Source organism: Leucopleurus acutus, assembly GCF_964270905.1.
Source record: "Leucopleurus acutus genome assembly, chromosome: 3".
Lineage (NCBI taxonomy): Eukaryota > Metazoa > Chordata > Mammalia > Artiodactyla > Delphinidae > Leucopleurus > Leucopleurus acutus.
The window spans coordinates 145925983-145943201 of NC_139145.1; the positions used below are offsets into that span (position 1 = coordinate 145925983).

Consider the following 17219-nt stretch of genomic DNA (forward strand, 5'->3'; position numbering starts at 1 on the left):
ACCTCTTCCAGTAAGCGTTCTCTGAACCCCAGTATAATTTTGATGCCAATCCAATGTGCTCCCACAGCACCCTGGATTTACTATTATCATTGCACTCTTCTCACTGTACTACAATTGTTTACATATTTCCCCCATTAGACTGAAGGCTCTTCAAAGATAGGGGCCACATCCTATTTGTTATATTTTTATTCTCACTGCCTAGCAGATAGTAGGAGCTCAATAAATGTTTGCTAAATGCATATAGAGGCATACTTGTGTTATCTGACACTAATTATAACTCATTAAAAATTTTTTTCTTGGTGCCAACTGATCTCATCTTTCACACATTTTTAAGTATAAAGAAAAAAACTTGCTATACTATATTATGATCACGGTACTCTTGCTAACCCCCCAAAATTATAAATGAAACAAACATATCAATCTGCTTTTTAATTCTAAAGTAATAATAAAGTTATATACTTACATTCAAAAGCTTCTTCACTATCGTTATCTTCATCTGAACTGATTTCAGCATATTTTGGTTTTTCATTAACTGTGCTACGCTTGCGTTTATTCATTTTCACACGTTCACAAAGTGGCATGGTGGATTCAATTTCTGCCAGGAGTTCGGGGGGTAATTCTTTTAACACTGATTGATCTATACTACCTATTAATAAAAGGTAAGAAAAAATATAAATCTGAAGATAAAAGGGAAATTTTAACTAAATTAAGCACAATGAAAATGAAATATTAATATTTATGTAAGTTTTCTAAGTCACTTTTGTATTTTAATAAGACACGTTCATATTTACAACTGTAACAGTCTTAATCCTAAACTGATAATGCAGCTTTTAATACATATATCATCATATAGCAACTTTTAAAATACATACTTATTATCATAGCAATGGAGGGTAGTTATATCATCAATTTTTACTACAATTAGTGCCTTCATTTGTCTGCATTGACTAAAAACTTCCTGAAACTAGAGATCCACTTGCATTATCAGGTGTATTTGTAGTCGGGGGTACATCTCACATTCTTGGTAGCACCCAAATTTGTTTTATAGAGGTCTGGAGCAGTTAGTTTGAAAGCAATGCTATCCATCAGTACAGATGAGAAGAGTTGGAAGACACTTATCACCTCATTCTCTTCTACTTAACACTTGCTTCTCATCCGCTATCATCCTGGTGGCCCTGTGCGGTGGCTGTGACAAGAGTTTTATATGCTTTTACCCATCACTGTCTATTTGAGAGGCACGGTAATGCTTTTACTGTTACGGAAAACTTCCTCAAACAGATAAACCAAAATATGCATTTAACTGAACATAACAGGAACATGAAAGGCAAGATAAATGGAAAACAATACTTTAATATATAAATGTCAATAACTGAAAAGAGTAAATTCAAGCCTGTTATGAAATAAATTCGTATTTTTCCATGAAAGAGTAAAGACAGGATAAACATATATCAACAAAATATAATTAGAACTACTAACATAATATTAACTATTTAATCCTACACACATATACACAAACATACAAACAGCTGCTATGAAGAAATAAATCCATAACATCCTGTTGAGAGCTTAAAAATAAAGCAGAACTAGAAAAAGTTATTTATTCAGGATAATTTGTCCTTGATGCCTAAAGATGATGATTTAAACTTAACCATGCAAATCTTTGAGTGGAAGTATAAAAATGATGTCTTACCTGCTAAATTTTAAGAACTGGGAGCAAAGAGTACCTTAGTGGTTTACAGCAGGAAGTATTAGTAACTATAATCAACATTAAGACTATAACATTCAAATGATAATAAAGAATAAAAATAAATAATTCCAAAAATAAATGGGTACTGATTAAGACAATTTAAAAGCCTCAAGAATATACAATACTAATAATATAAGAATATGAAACATAAATTATTAATCTCAAATGAAGAATAATCCTTTTTTTATTCATCATGAAACTTTTATTCAACATCATGGAGTTATTTCAGTAACTGTTAACCTCTATTCTTCTAAGGACACGCACAGCAACAATTTTACCCAACAAAGACGTAACATTCGTGACTAGTAATATTCCAAAGACTTCATTGCTTGGAATTGTGACATATTCATGTTGAGTTTAACTTATCTGTGTCATTTTCAAATCATGTTACATTTCTTTGTTCTGTCTTTCTTAATTTAACTGTATCTTATCAGTGAGCTCCACTTTTTAGAATATTATTAGAGGTAAAAAATCAACTTTAGCTTTGGATCGTCAGTATCTTCAACCCCCCCAAGGTAAACACACTCTTCATCTCATTTAGAAGTCCTTAATGCTCTGAGCACCTCTAACTAAATATGTGTTTTTTTGATGGAAGGATCATGTCTTCTAGTATGTATCTTCCCCTTTCCACATGACCTATAATATTAAGTATGTATATATAGATGGTCAATAAATGATTTCTGACTCTTTGGTTCACAATTTCTTATGTTCACTTACAGATGTACTTCCTGTATAATTTCAGAATTGCTATATTTTATACAAATGAAGACAGTTCCAAATTTTTTTTAATGGAAATTCTTTTTTGTACTACATGAAACATAACCTTTTGGAGTCTATAAATATGGATAACCCAAAGTATTTGGCTTTTAGTTCACCATGAGATTTTTTTTTAAGGAGCAGATTTACCTAATTGTTATGTTCTACTTAAATTTCCATTCACAAAGATATGCTGACTTGATAAAATATCATAGAATTATTCTGCAGATAAATATACAATAAATAATCAAGGGTTAAGACATGTATGGGTACTTGCACTCTCCTTACAATGGTTTATTATATCCCAAGAACAAGGACTCTGCTCTCTTTGTTCTCTTTTTAAAAAAAAAAAATCAGCACAATAGCCAAATACAGAAAATTTATGTCTTATATCTGATAAAGCAGGTAACAAAGTTTATTCATTGTAGTTTACCATTTCTTATTCCCTAAATTAAAAATAATACTATCAGATTTAAGAGCTCTACTATTCTGTACATCATTTTAACCTCTGTACAACTCTGAAAGTTACGGCAGTATATTTCAAAGACCAACTGTTCCACTTCTAAAGATGACCAACTTAAAAAAAAAAAAATCCAGCAATGGTTAATGTCTCTCAGTATACTGTCCTCCAAAAGTGGACTGCCTCATTTTGAATAGAAATATCTCTTCCACAGTTTTATGTATTTTCTGTATTTCTTCCTTTTCATAAAACACTTTATAAATTGACTCAGCAAGGTCCCTTGATTATAAAGGGTAAGCAATAAAATGCTTGACATTCCCATACTCACACTCAGGATCTTTAATACATGAAAGTTTGGATAACTGACTCAGCTTCAAGAGAAATGAAAAAAACGTGAGTACTGCAAATGATCCCTAGAACATATCTGGTTACGTTCTTTTCCCTGAATTAGGTAGGAAATAGTCCTTTAAATAATGCAAATACAGTGTTTAACTGGCTACCTCTTAATACGTTGATTATTTTAGAGATTATTGTTGTTTGCTGAGCTATTTGTTCTTAAAACCTTCAGACTGCTAATACTTTATGATTATCTTTCTCACCTCATTTCTCTCGTCCCAGCTACTTTATGCTTTACATCAGGTTGTTTGAAATACCACAAAATTTTAACTTAGTGGCTTGAGGGATAATGCCATTTAGTCACAATTTTGTTTGGCAACACACTTCTGTAGATATATATTCCATTAGATACAGTGTATCTCTGTTTTCTGGCTCTAATAAAGCTAAAGAATACATTTAATTCTAGATGTGCTACATTTTAGCAACCTTGGTTTTCCAGTATAAATCACTCATACTAGCTAGCACATTTACCAGATTATTAAAACCAGAAGTCATCAAAAGACTTAAAAGTCCCGAAGAGTCACTGATTTGATAACTAACATTGTGTTCTGTCTGTTTCTTTAAATGCGGAAACCCTGAGATTAAAATAAATCACTTCAATCAAAGTTAGGACTGAAGCTTCAGACAATGGAAGCCAGTCGTGTTCAGAAACAAACCAAGAAACTCACATAAACCTCCAAATTTGGTAAGTCATAAAAAAACCTTAAGTAGGCATAATGTAGTTCAGTGACAATCCTTCCAATAACCTAGCACAAATGGATCTTTTACTTCAATCAGGGTCAAAAAGAAAAAAAAAGTTCAGAAGTGCAGGTTGTCAATCTGCCCCTCTTGGAATCCTAAGTTAATATGGTTTGAAGACATGTATTTTTTGGTGCAAATGGTTTCTAAATGCAAGTCAACTTCTTTATTTGAAGCCACTAATAGGAAGAGCATCCAAAGAGTATGAAATGCTGATGACACAGCCTTGAAAAAAGTTAACATTTAGGAGGCAGAAACAAAGGGAGGCAACGTGAAGAGAAGCTGAAAAAACGTGGGGTTTAACTATGAGACCAGAACACTGAATGTTCCTTCCACAGGCACCCCCAACGTTACCTAATCTGATGCAGAACAAGGGGTGAAGAGGAAGACTGTGCACTAACAGCCAAAATCCAAAGTGAACGTAGGGACATTGAATATTGATGAATAAAAGTTTTGAGGTCACAAAACACTGACCTTAGACAAAGAACTCTGACGTGTATTTTATCAATTATTTGGAAAGAGCAATAGCAAACTAGGAAAAAGGAGATATTACTTTTTGGTGCTAAGGCTCCTTGGTTGAGTGAAAATGAGGGGAGTGAAATTCACATCTTCTACAGTAGATGTTAACAGTCATCAGGATAATAAGGGGGTTGGATCTGTTTATAACTGAAGAGGAGGTCTTAATTTAAGGAAAGAGGGGATCAGGTAGACTACACCCTCTAGAAGAAAAGGATCAAGAAATAACTGAAAGGTATGTTTTTTTGTGATGGTTCAGGATAAAAAGAAATGATGTATAATGAGATAATCATGTTTAAAGTTGTCATAATTTTGGTAAAGAGGCAGAAATCCTAAGCATTAGCTAGAAGCTTGTTCAGGATTATTATTTTTTTTTAATTTAAAAAGAAAGACTAGTTATTCATTTGTGGCTATGGAGCAGTCATCAGGGTCAAATTTGAAGCTATTCTCTTCCTGATGGTCTTTGAGAAATACTCCTGAAACTAATGTAAATCATCATTATATAATCACTATATAAAGAATGCTGTAACCTAAGAACTGGCAAGTCTCCCTTTAAATTTTAGCCAGCAATTTTTCAAGTTGCAGATTGTGACCCATAAGCAAGTTGTGGAATCAGTTTTGTAGGTGTTGACTAGCAATATGTTTAAAATGAAAGAGAAGATGTTAGTGTTATGCCTGTAGTAAAGGTAGGTGTTGTTATTATGTGTTTGTATGTGCATATTAGGTCACAACATGCATCTTATTTGTCTTAGGTCACAATCAAACTTTATGGTTGCCATGTTTCTCAAAACAGGAATCAATTCAAATTGAAAAGGTCCTTCTAACTTAATCTACCCAATGTTTCTTTTTTTCTTTTTTTTTTGGCCATGCCAGGCAGCTTGGGGGATTTTAGTTCCCTGACCAGGGATTGAACCCATGCCCCCTGCAACGGAAGCGTGGAGCCCTAACCACAGGACCGCCAGGGAATTCCCTGCCCATGTTTCTTAAACTACAGGTTCAGTGAAAAATAAACTATAATTTAAATAATATACTCAAATCAAAGTGATTCTACTCATTATAAGTTGACAGAATATTCACTACCTTAAGTTGATAGAATATTCACTACCTTATGTTGATAGAATATTCACTACCTTGTATCAGAGAACTTAATTATCTATATTTTTAAGTCTGATATAAAAGTTGCCAATACTACACTTTTGAAGCCCTGTTACAATAAAACCTTGGATACTCAGAAATTACTCTTTTAATTATTTTTTATGTAAACCTTTCTAAAAAAGCACTTTATGCATCTTTTTTTAACAAGACAAGTTTCTTGACTCATGATCATCATTGAAAAGATCAAGTTTTCCACTTTGCTTTACATGGCAATGCCTTTAGGAGTTAACTGCTATGCATAAGACTGTTTGAAATGATATAAAATGATCTATGCTTTCCTTCTGAGTTCTGTAGGTCTGCTTGCAATTTGCTGAAATGTGTACACTCAGATTCTGCTAACAGTGTAGATAGAATATATAACACACAGCAAATGGTGTTCAAATCCTTCAACCCATTTATACCATCCTTGGAAATTTATTCCAAGGAAATTTGTATAACAAAAGGTTCTATGAAGAAAGATGTTTAGATCAGTTTTATCTATTGTAATATCAAAATGTCCAACAACAGGGGAACACAGTGGAAGAGTAAATCATATTAAGTATAATTATGAACAATGTTAGTACAGAGATAGTAAATGTAAAGAAAACAGAATGCAAAATGATAGGTATACTACATTGCACCTTTGTAAAAGATATTTGTAACAGGAGTTGAAGGAAATGAATGCTAATATTATACCAACTTGAGATGAATTTTCCTAAAGAAATAAAAGTTATATTTTATGGAAACAAGAAAAAGGTCAATGATTATTTGTGAGGGATTAGGAGGTATTTCATGAACACAGTGGGTTTTCAACAGAGATGAGGTGGACTGAGGTAGAGGATGGAGAACAGGGGACAAGCACTAGGAACTGGTAGCCCTTTTACAGCATTCCAGCTCTGTCTGCTCTGGACAGAGCATGATATTCAATAGGGAGAAAAAGTAGGTAAGCCCATAAAAGTAGGTAGGGTTTAGATGTTACAGTCTTTTTGAGGAGGGACAGAATCAGAATGTACTTTAGAAATGTTACTCTAGCAGTAATTTGTGGGATGGACTGGAAGGGGAAAGACATTAGAAAGGAAATCTTCTAAAAGATATTCAATATGTCTCGGGAAAAAAGTAAGTAGATGCCATGAATTTAACCATTTTCGAAAAGTGGTAATGTTACTATTATATACTTATCATGCCAAACTTTAGAAAGGAATATTTAGCTCAAAATAATATTAACTATTTAACATGTTTAAGATCACGAAGAAACCAGAAAATATGAAATCAAGGACAACAAAATTCACTGTTGACATCTGTTATTTAAATATTTTAATCAATTTGATCAAGTATTAAACTATGTTTATTAGCTATTCAATTAACTACTATTAAATTAGGTTGAATACGTAGGGAATTTTAGCAACATTTATTTTATAATATGCTAGAAAAACATTTTCTAACAACACTAGGAATGGCATATTTCCTGATTATGTTTTTACTACTAATGGCTGTAAAACAATGTTTAATTTTAACTAATCTACTCTTACCTTACTTCTGCCACATTGTACTCTAAATTAGCCAAATGTTTAACTTCTCTAAACTTGTAGTGCTTTTCCCTTCTGCCCTTGTGCTAAAAACACATGTGATTCCTTATTCCTCTGGATTCATATACACCTTTTTTCTTAAGAATATTACACTGTCACTGTATCTTTAGTTACCCATATTCTCCATGAGATCATAAGCTTGATAAAGTCACAGACTTGTGTTCCAGTTTGCATCATCTAGCAGAACGCATGGGATGTTGAAGATGGCCATAAATATTTATTGAAAGATTAGTGTAATCATTAGAATAAATTTATGAGATTTTTCAAGAAATTTTTCCAATTGAAAATTCTTTTTTAAACCCTGAAAGCAGTTCTTAGTTGTTCTACATTGACAATTACAGAGAAGTTATCCACAAAATGAAAAGATGGGAGAGAAGATTTCATAATTGACATGCAACAAGTATAAAATATTTAAAGGTAATTTCAGCCTGTATACACTTGTTATATGTTTATATTTAATATATCAATTATATATTAATATACGAATAACATATATAATTCTACTACATAAAACTAAGTGCTCACAAATATTAAATATCCTGGCAAAAATATTATATTTGGCTTATTTCATACTACATTTATAAATATTGGATAAAAAATAGGAAAATAATTCAAAACTCTATCTAGATCAGTCTTTTTAATACTCAAATGATAGTGTGAAATACAAATTTTGAGTCTCATTTGCTACAGAATACGGAATCTAGTTATCAGATGCACCTATATAAAATTTCAATTTTATATTTATATTATGTTCAGCAAACTAAAGCCTGTGAGTCAAATTTGCCCCATCACCTGTTTTTGTATATAAAGTTTCATTAGAATACACTGACACCCAATCATTTACATATTGTCTATCCCTGCTTTCGTACTACAATGTTAGAGATAAGTGGCCTACAAAGCCTAACATATTTTACTATCTGGGCCTTTACACAAGAAGTTTGCCTACCCCCAATTTATATCCTGTTATACTTTATTCAATATGAAACAAAGTGCCACCCACCCTGCAAGTGCAGTCACTATATAGGTATATTCTGCACAGTTTAGGCCATTGCAAATTGGTTTATTTAATGAAGACAAAATACCAAGGAGTTGGTTTAAAGCAACTGAAAGAACACTGTTACAAATGAAGAATGCACAAGAAAAGATTTTAAGAAAACTCTTGTTTTAAGCATCATGGTTTTGATATTGTGCAGTTGTCAAATTACCATGAGGAAGAACTACAAAAGGAAACATTTTATTTTAGAAGTTTTTTATGTAAATGACAATTTACTATTACCTAATATAGAAACTAGGAGCAGGGATCATAAGATCCTTTCCTTAATATATATACACAGTGAGAAAAAGAAATGACAGAAGCACAACCTAACTTGCTTCAAGGAACTAGAAAAAGAAGAATAAAGTAGAAAAAGAAGAATAAAGTAGAAAAAGAAGAATAAACTAAGCCCAAAGTTAGTAGAAGAAGGAAGGAAACAACAAACACCATGGCAGAAATAAACAAAAATGAGACTAAAAAGAGAATAGCAAAGATCAATGAAAGTAAGACTTGGATTTTTGAAAAGATAAACAAAGTAGACAAGCCTTTAGGTATGCTTACCAAGAAAAAAAAAGAAGACTCAAATAAAATTAAAAATGAAAGGGGAGACATTACAACTGATACCACACAAATACAAAGGACTGTAAGAGACTACTATGAACAATTATACACCAACAAATTGGACAACCAAAAGAATGAATAAATTCCTACAAACATATAATCTACCAAGATTAAATCATGAAGATATAGAAAATCTGAACAGACCAATTACTAGGTGACTGGTCCCAAAAACCTCCCAACAAAGAAAACCCCAGGACATATGACTTCCCTGGTGAATTCTACCACACATTTAAAGAAGAATTAATAACCAATTCTTCTCAAACTCTTCTAAAAATAGAAGAGGAGGAAACAGCTCCAAGCTCATTTTACAAAGCCAGCATTCCCCTATACCAAAATCAGACAAGGGCACTACAAGAAAAGAAAAATTACAGGGCAATATCCCTGATGAACAGAGATCCAGAAGTCCTCAACAAAATATTAGCAATAAAAAGATCACATACCATGATCAAATGTGATTTATTGCAGGGATGCAAGGAAGGTTCAACATCCACAAATCAATCAATGATACACCACGTTAACAAAGTGAGGATAAAAATCATGATTATCTCAATAGATGCATAAAAAAAATTTGACAAAATTCAACATCCATTCACAATAAAAACTCTCAACAAAATGGGTACAGAGGGAATGTACATCAACATTATAAAGGCCACATATGACAAGCCCACAGCTAACATTATACTCAATGGTGAAAAGATGAAAGTTTTCATTCTAAGATCAGGAACAAGATAAGGATGGCCACTCTTGCCACTTTTATTCAACATAGTACTGAAAGTCCTAGACAGAGCAACTAGGCAAGAAAAAGAAATAAAAGGCATCCAAATCAGAAAGGAAGAAGTAAAACTGTCACTATTTGCAGATGACATGTTATTATACACAGAAAACCCTAAAGACTATACCACAACTGATAGAACTAATAAACAAATTCAGTAAATTTGCAGGATACAAATTCAATATACAAAATTCAGTTCTTTTTTGATACACTAACAAACTTCCAAAAAGAGAAATTAAGATAATTTCATTTATAACTTCATCAAAAAGAATAAAACATCTAGGAATAAACTTAACCAAGGAGGTGAAAGATCTGTATACTGAAAACTGTAAGGCATAGTTGATGAAAGAAACTGAAGAAGATACAAATAAATGGAAAAATATTCCATCCTCATGGACTGGAAGAATTAATATTGTTAAAATGTCCATACCACCCAAAGCAATCTACAGATTCAATGCAATGCAATCCCTATCAAAATTCCAATGGCATTTTTCAGAGAAATAGAACAAACAATCCTAAAATTTGTGTAGAACCACAAAACAGACAAAGAGTAAAGCAATCTTGAGAAAGAAGAACAAAGCTGGGGGCACCACACTTACTGATTTCAAACTATATTACAAAGATACAGCAATTTAAGTGGTATGGTGTTGGCATAAAAACAGAGACATAGATCAATGGAAGAGAACAGAGAGTCCAGAAATAAACTCATGCACATATGTTCAATTAATTTACCAAAAAGGCACCAAGAATATTCAATGGGAAAATGATAGTCACTTCATTAAATCGTGTTGGAAAAACTGGACAGCCACATGCAAAAAAATGAAACTGGACAGCTATCTTACACCATACACAAAAATCAACTCAAAATTGATTAAAGACTTGAATGTAAGACCCAAAACAATGAAATTCCTAGAAGAAAACAGGCGGTAAGCTCCTTGACATTGGTCCTGGCAATGATTTTTACCAAAAGCAAGACAACAAAAGCAAAAATAAACAAATGGGACTACATCAAACTAAAAAGCTTTTGCATAGCAAAGGAAACCATCAACAAAACAAGGCAACCTACTGAATAGGAGAAAACATTTGCAAATCCAATGTCTGATAAGGGGCTAATATCTAAAACATATGAAGAACTCATACAACTCAATACGTAAAGTAACCAAACAATCCAATTAAAAAATGGGCAGAGGATCTGAACAGACATTTTTCCAAAGTAGACATACAGATGGCCAACAAGTATATGAAAAGGTGCTCAATATCACTAATCATGAGGGAAATGAAAATCAAAACCATGAGATATCACCTCACACCTGTTAGAATGGTTATTATGAAAATGACAACAGATAAGTGTTGATGAGAATGTGGACAAAAGGGAACCCTTATGTACTGCTGGTGGGAATGTAAATGGGTACAGCTATTATGGAAAACAGTATGGAGGTTCCTTAAAAAATTAAAAATAGAACTACCATATGATTGGGCAATTCTACTTTTGGTTATATATCTGAAGGAAATGGAACCATTATCTCAAAGATATCTGCACTTCCATTTTCACTGTAGCAGTATTTGTAATAGCCAAGACATGGGAAAAAAACCTAAGTTGTTTAGCTCATTGATGGGTGAATAAAGAAAATGTGGCATATAGACACAATGGGATATTACTCAACCAAAAAAAGAAGTTAATCCTGCCATTTGCAACAACATGGGTGGACTCTGATGGCATTATGCTAAGACAGATAAATAAGTTAGAGAGAGAAAGACAAATACTGTATGATCTCACTTATACGTAGAATCTAACAAAAACAGAATTCACAGAAGCAAAGAACAGATTGATCTTTGCAATCTGTAGGAGGTGGATGAAATGGGTAAAGGCAGTCAAAAGGTAAAAACTTCCAGTTATAAGATAAATAAGTTCTGGGAATACAATGTACAGCATGAGATGATGGATGTTAACTAAACTTACTGTGGTAATCATTTCACAATAAATACGTATTGTCAGCCCTTCATATCTGCGGATGGGGAACCTGCGGATACAAAGAGTTGACTGTATGATACCATTTTATATAGGGACCTGAAAGCATCTGTGAGGGGTCCTGGAACCAACTCCCTGTGGATACCGAGAGATGACTGTATATCAAATCATTATTTTATATACCTTAAACTAAAACAACGTTATATGTTAATTTTATCTCAATAAAACTGGAATGAAATAAATGATGGCAGCAATGTTTTCAGATATACACTGAATATAAAGTATGTATACACAAGTGAGACTTATCTTAAAAAATTACTTCATTAGATAAATTCAATTAAAAATGGGATAACTGGGGCTTCCCTGGTGGTGCAGTGTTTGAGAGTCCGCCTGCCGATGCAGGGGACATGGGTTCGTGCCCCGGTCCAGGAAGATCCCACATGCCGCGGAGCGGCTGGGCCCGTGAGCCATGGCCGCTGAGCCTGTGCGTCCAGAGCCTGTGCTCCGCAACGAGAGAGGCCACAACAGTGAGAGGACCGTGTAATGCAAAAAAAAAAAAAAGGGATGACTACATTTCTTTATATAAAAAAACTAGACAAATTTTAGCTCTGACTATAAGATTCACTTTGGTCTTCATAACTGCACAAAGTAGGAAAAAAACTGGTTCCTCTATTTTAAAAGTGAATGAACTCTGAATCAGAGCTTTGAAAGGCTATGATTTGTTGAAGGCTCTGATTCCAGTGCTCTTTGAACTACAATGTATAATGGGCTTAACGGAATTGTCAAAAGTTAGCATGTCAGTAGTCAAAGAATGCTATTTTTTTGTAGGTGCAGAAGAAGATCCATATTTAAAAATTCATATTATATTGTATCATATTATATCATAGTATAGTACAGCATATACTGTTAACTCTAATATATATTACTCTAACATACTGAATTCTTAAAAAAACTACTGAAAACCTCTCCATACGAGAACTTGATACAGATATTAAGATAATGAATACCTACTTGATATACTATAATACATTATAATATGTATTATAACATACTGTATTATACTATATACAATAATATTAAAATATATTAACTATTTAATATAATACTATGATATACATACAATGTTACAGTTATCAAGTAGGTATTCATTATCTTAATATCTGTACCACGCTCTTGTAGGGGTGGGTTTCAAAAACATTTTTTAGAATGAGAGAATTCAGTATGTTGGAGTAATGTGTATTTCTTCATAAACAGTAGAGGGTTCTCTTAGAATTAATCATTTGTTTTCTCTCACCCTTCAACCATATATCTATTTCTACAGATAAGAAAACCTTATAGAAGCTATGACCTTAGCTGGCCTGAGATAATGAATGGGAAGGAAAGAGAACACTGCTAGCAAACTTCAATACATTTAATTTTTATGAAAAAATTCTACTTAATGAATCTCTTTAAATCAATAGTTATATCAATTATCTACTGAGTAATATCTGAACCAGAGAAATTCTATAAATAGAAATCATGGACAAAATTTTTCAAAGTATTGCTCTAAAATCACAAGTCAAGTGTGTATTATGCCAACTTCTGTAATAAATACTCTCCAAAAACTTCCTAAAGATATAACTAATGATAAAGTCTTTACGGAAACTAAAAGTTTTATTTTTTTAGAAAAGTATTTTATATATTGTTCAAATGAGCAAAAGTAAATTTCTACTGTAGCATAATTAAGGATTTTGAATATTATAATCATAACTACTTTACTGAGGATTTCTCAATTTAGGAATTCATAAACTATGCCAAAAATTCACTCTCAGAAACAGTACTTTCTCTCAGACTTACGAAGCCTAGAGTCCTAAACACAATCCAATACTACATAAAATATGAATGCTACATAAAAGGCAAAAACTAATTTTAGTGACCAACATTTTACTACAGTAGTAACTGAGGTGAAATAACTGCCTCTAATAATGACTGCAATCATTAACTAATCAAATGAGCACTGTATTTTAAACATTATTGACTATTAGAGCTGTTAGATAACTTTTTAGTTTAAAGGCCATGATCTCCAATAACAGATGGTATGTTATATTCTTGAAAGCAGTAAGTGCAAATGATGGAAAACAATACACTATTAAGAAGGAAGTAAGGGGAGGAAGAAGAAAAAGTGATTTCCTTGGATATAAAGCTTAGGTATTTTGAGACACTCAGGAATTGTAAAAAACCAAAATCAAATTGTTATGGTGTGTAATTACAAATAATATACTGTTAGCAACACATACTGCAAATTAGTTAATGATCATGCCCAGACTTAAAGATGGTATAAGTTTATATTTTAATTTGGAGACATACTGTACATTAGGGTATATTAGGATAATATTTTAAGTAAAAATATTTTAACCATAAAGACATTATTTTTGCATTTAGTATACTGCTTGAAGTATATTTTAATAGATAGAAGATTTTTTTTTAATTTAAAGTTTTTACAAAGGTTATGTTGGTTCTCCACTCCCATCTCCCCTTGGCAAGGAAGAAACAAGGTGATGGTAAAAAGACTGGGAAGATAACAGCCCCAGGAAATCAGAACAGAATGGATTCTGAGCCAATCTTGTAACAGCTATAGAGCAAAATAAAGGTAAAGAATAAATTAAACAGACATGAATATGAGTAGGTATCCTTTGGAGCTTAACAAAAACTAGTAGTTGACAGGGTGGAAAGAGGTATTACAAAGTTCAGGGAACAGCTGAAAATTATGTAGCTTTTGAGCTAGGATCTACAGGTGGGAACATAAAAGATACATATACAATTTTAATCTGCACACAAAAGCCTTTTCTAACATGGTAGCAATACAGTCTATTCATTAAACAGGCATTTAATATGCTCTTTTTTTTTTTGCGGTATGCGGGCCTCTCACTGTTGTGGCCTCTCCCGTTGCGGAGCACAGGCTCCGGACGCGCAGGCTCAGCGGCCATGGCTCACGGGCCCAGCCGCTCCGCGGCATGTGGGATCTTCCCGGACTGGGGAACGAACCCATGTCCCCTCCATCAGCAGGCAGACTCTCAACCACTGCGCCACCAGGGAAGCCCAATATGCTCTTTTTACGTACTAGGTATTATGCTAGGTACTAGGGCATACACAGATCCCCACAGAAATAAAATTAAATGTAACAATGTCACTTTACATTTAATAAGTTCACACAACAGACAAAAGTAAGTAACCTATACTGGGAGTCATAAACCTATACCTCTACCATTCAAAATTTACCAGCTTAAAGCATATTCAAGGAATTTAAAATTACCCTAAAGGATGGCTATTTTAAATATGGGTATCAGATGAAATTTTATGGCTCTTCCAAGAAAGGAAAACCTACCAAGAATTCTGGCCCTAAGGATCAACAAAAAAGTATCCCAGCAATATTCAGTTTTTACTTAGAAAACACCAATATGTCAGAATATGTGATTTTCTGTGACTCTCTGAAGAAAATACCAAGTAATGTGTACTACAAAGCGTCAGTAATCCACAACTGGCCTTCCTATGCATGTAATTTAAAAAGTCCACAATTATATACCTCTGCTATTGTTAACTTAGTAGCAGAGATCTAAAATAAAAGCAAAATTAGTACATTGCTGAAAAGCAGATATTAATTCTATGGTATAAATAAAGCCAAAAAGATATCTACACGGGATCCCGAAATGAACCTAAGCATTGATGAAAAGGTTCACTTAATATAGTTGCATATATATTGATATATGTGTGTGTATATACATACATGCACATGCATACACACAAACACCATACTCTAACAGGCAGACACACCCAGATTAGTTACTCACTAACATCAACATATCAAGTATATACATTTGTGTTAAAAGGTATATTTAGGAAAAACACTGGATTAGTACTAAAAACTTTGTATTCACAAGCAATGAAATTACATGTGGAAAAAACCAGGAGAAATAATACAGCAGTTACTAATTAGGAGCTATATTCATTTCTTGATATTCAGCTATAAGGATTCTTTGTTAGAACAGAGTTTAGAAAAGCAAGGCTGGCATAAATAAGCTGACAGAGGGCAGGGGAGAAAAAGATGGTCTAGATCAAGGGGACAAGAGGGTACCACTTTCCATCTTTCCATCTGACTCTTCTAAAGTTGTATAACTTATACTCTTTAGTTTATATATATAAGCCACTTCCAAACTTTCAGTGAAAATTAATAAAGACAATCTTTATCTAAAAGACAACAATTCTAGTGCAAGCTACTACATTCTAACAAGCTCTTTTACCTAAACGATTCTGAAAAGATGCATTCAAGTTAAATACTAAAGACTATTAATTAAAGCTAAAATCTTAATTAATTTTTATAGATCTGACAGCCGTAATTTAAAATCTGAAAGCTTCACTAAAATAGTACAAATATTAGTGATTCAGAGGCAATCTTTTTTCATTTTTGAAAGACAAAACCAAATAAATTAACAGTGAGAAAGTATACGTTTGAGAAGACAAGAATAAAAACAGATTAGTCGTGACACGTTATTTATTCGAATACAGTTCTTAGTAGTAATACTGTTTTCAACGAACTTTTTTTGATAGAGAAGGTACAACGGCATTTTACAAAACTAATAACCAATACACCTTCTGTATCTCCTAATACATTAAGTGCAGTTACACAACTTTCTGTGATGATGCAAATGTTCTCTCTCTGTGTTAATAAGGTAAACACGTCACATGTTGCTACTGAAAATATAAATTTTAAATTGTATATAGTTTAAACTTAATAGCCTAAAGAGGCTAGTGACTGTCATATTGGACATCACAACTCTAGAGTTTCATGTATTTGTTTTTTTTTTTTTTTGGGTTTTTTTTTTTGTTTTTTTGCGGTACGCTGGCCTCTCACTGTTGTGGCCTCTCCCGTTGCGGAGCACAGGCGCCGGACGTGCAGGCTCAGCGGCCATGGCTTATGGGCCCAACCGCTCCGCGGCATGTGGGATCTTCCCGGACCGGGGCACGAACCCGTGTCCCCTGCATCGGCAGGCGGACTCTCAACCACTGTGCCACCAGGGAAGCCCCTCATGTATTTGTTAATAAGTATAAATCTAAGTTCTTAATGAACTTCTTTCATAGAATATGAATTTAAAAATCAAATAAACTATCACCTCTGTTGCCTTAAAAACTATATCCCAATCTATTTATATTGCACGGGCTAAACAGGTCTTACCACACAGCATCATTAAATTTTATATATACATATATAAAAATATAGTATACAAAAGAACACAAAATAATATTTTCTATACAAACTGCCACTGTATTCTCAGCACTTAAGACTTTTTTTTCCTCCTGGAAACAATACTATTTATGTAACCAGAGAATTTAACTCAGAACCATGAGAAAAAAACCCACAAAAAACCCCCAAAACAAAACAAAACAAAAAAAAACCAAACAAATAAAAATACCAAAAAACCTTTAAAACTGATGATTTAACCCAATTTAAGAGGTA

General features: G+C 33.0%; 1 protein-coding gene across 1 annotated transcript in view; it reads right to left on the reverse strand.

Moving 5' to 3' along the window:
• Nucleotides 1–17219, reverse strand: part of NIPBL (NIPBL cohesin loading factor) — a 190643-nt gene that overhangs the window by 72614 nt on the left and 100810 nt on the right. Inside the window, exon 11 of the mRNA XM_082836913.1 lies at nt 464–646. Within this exon, the coding sequence (XP_082693039.1) occupies nt 464–646 (183 nt within the window). The remainder of the gene's footprint in view (nt 1–463; nt 647–17219) is intronic.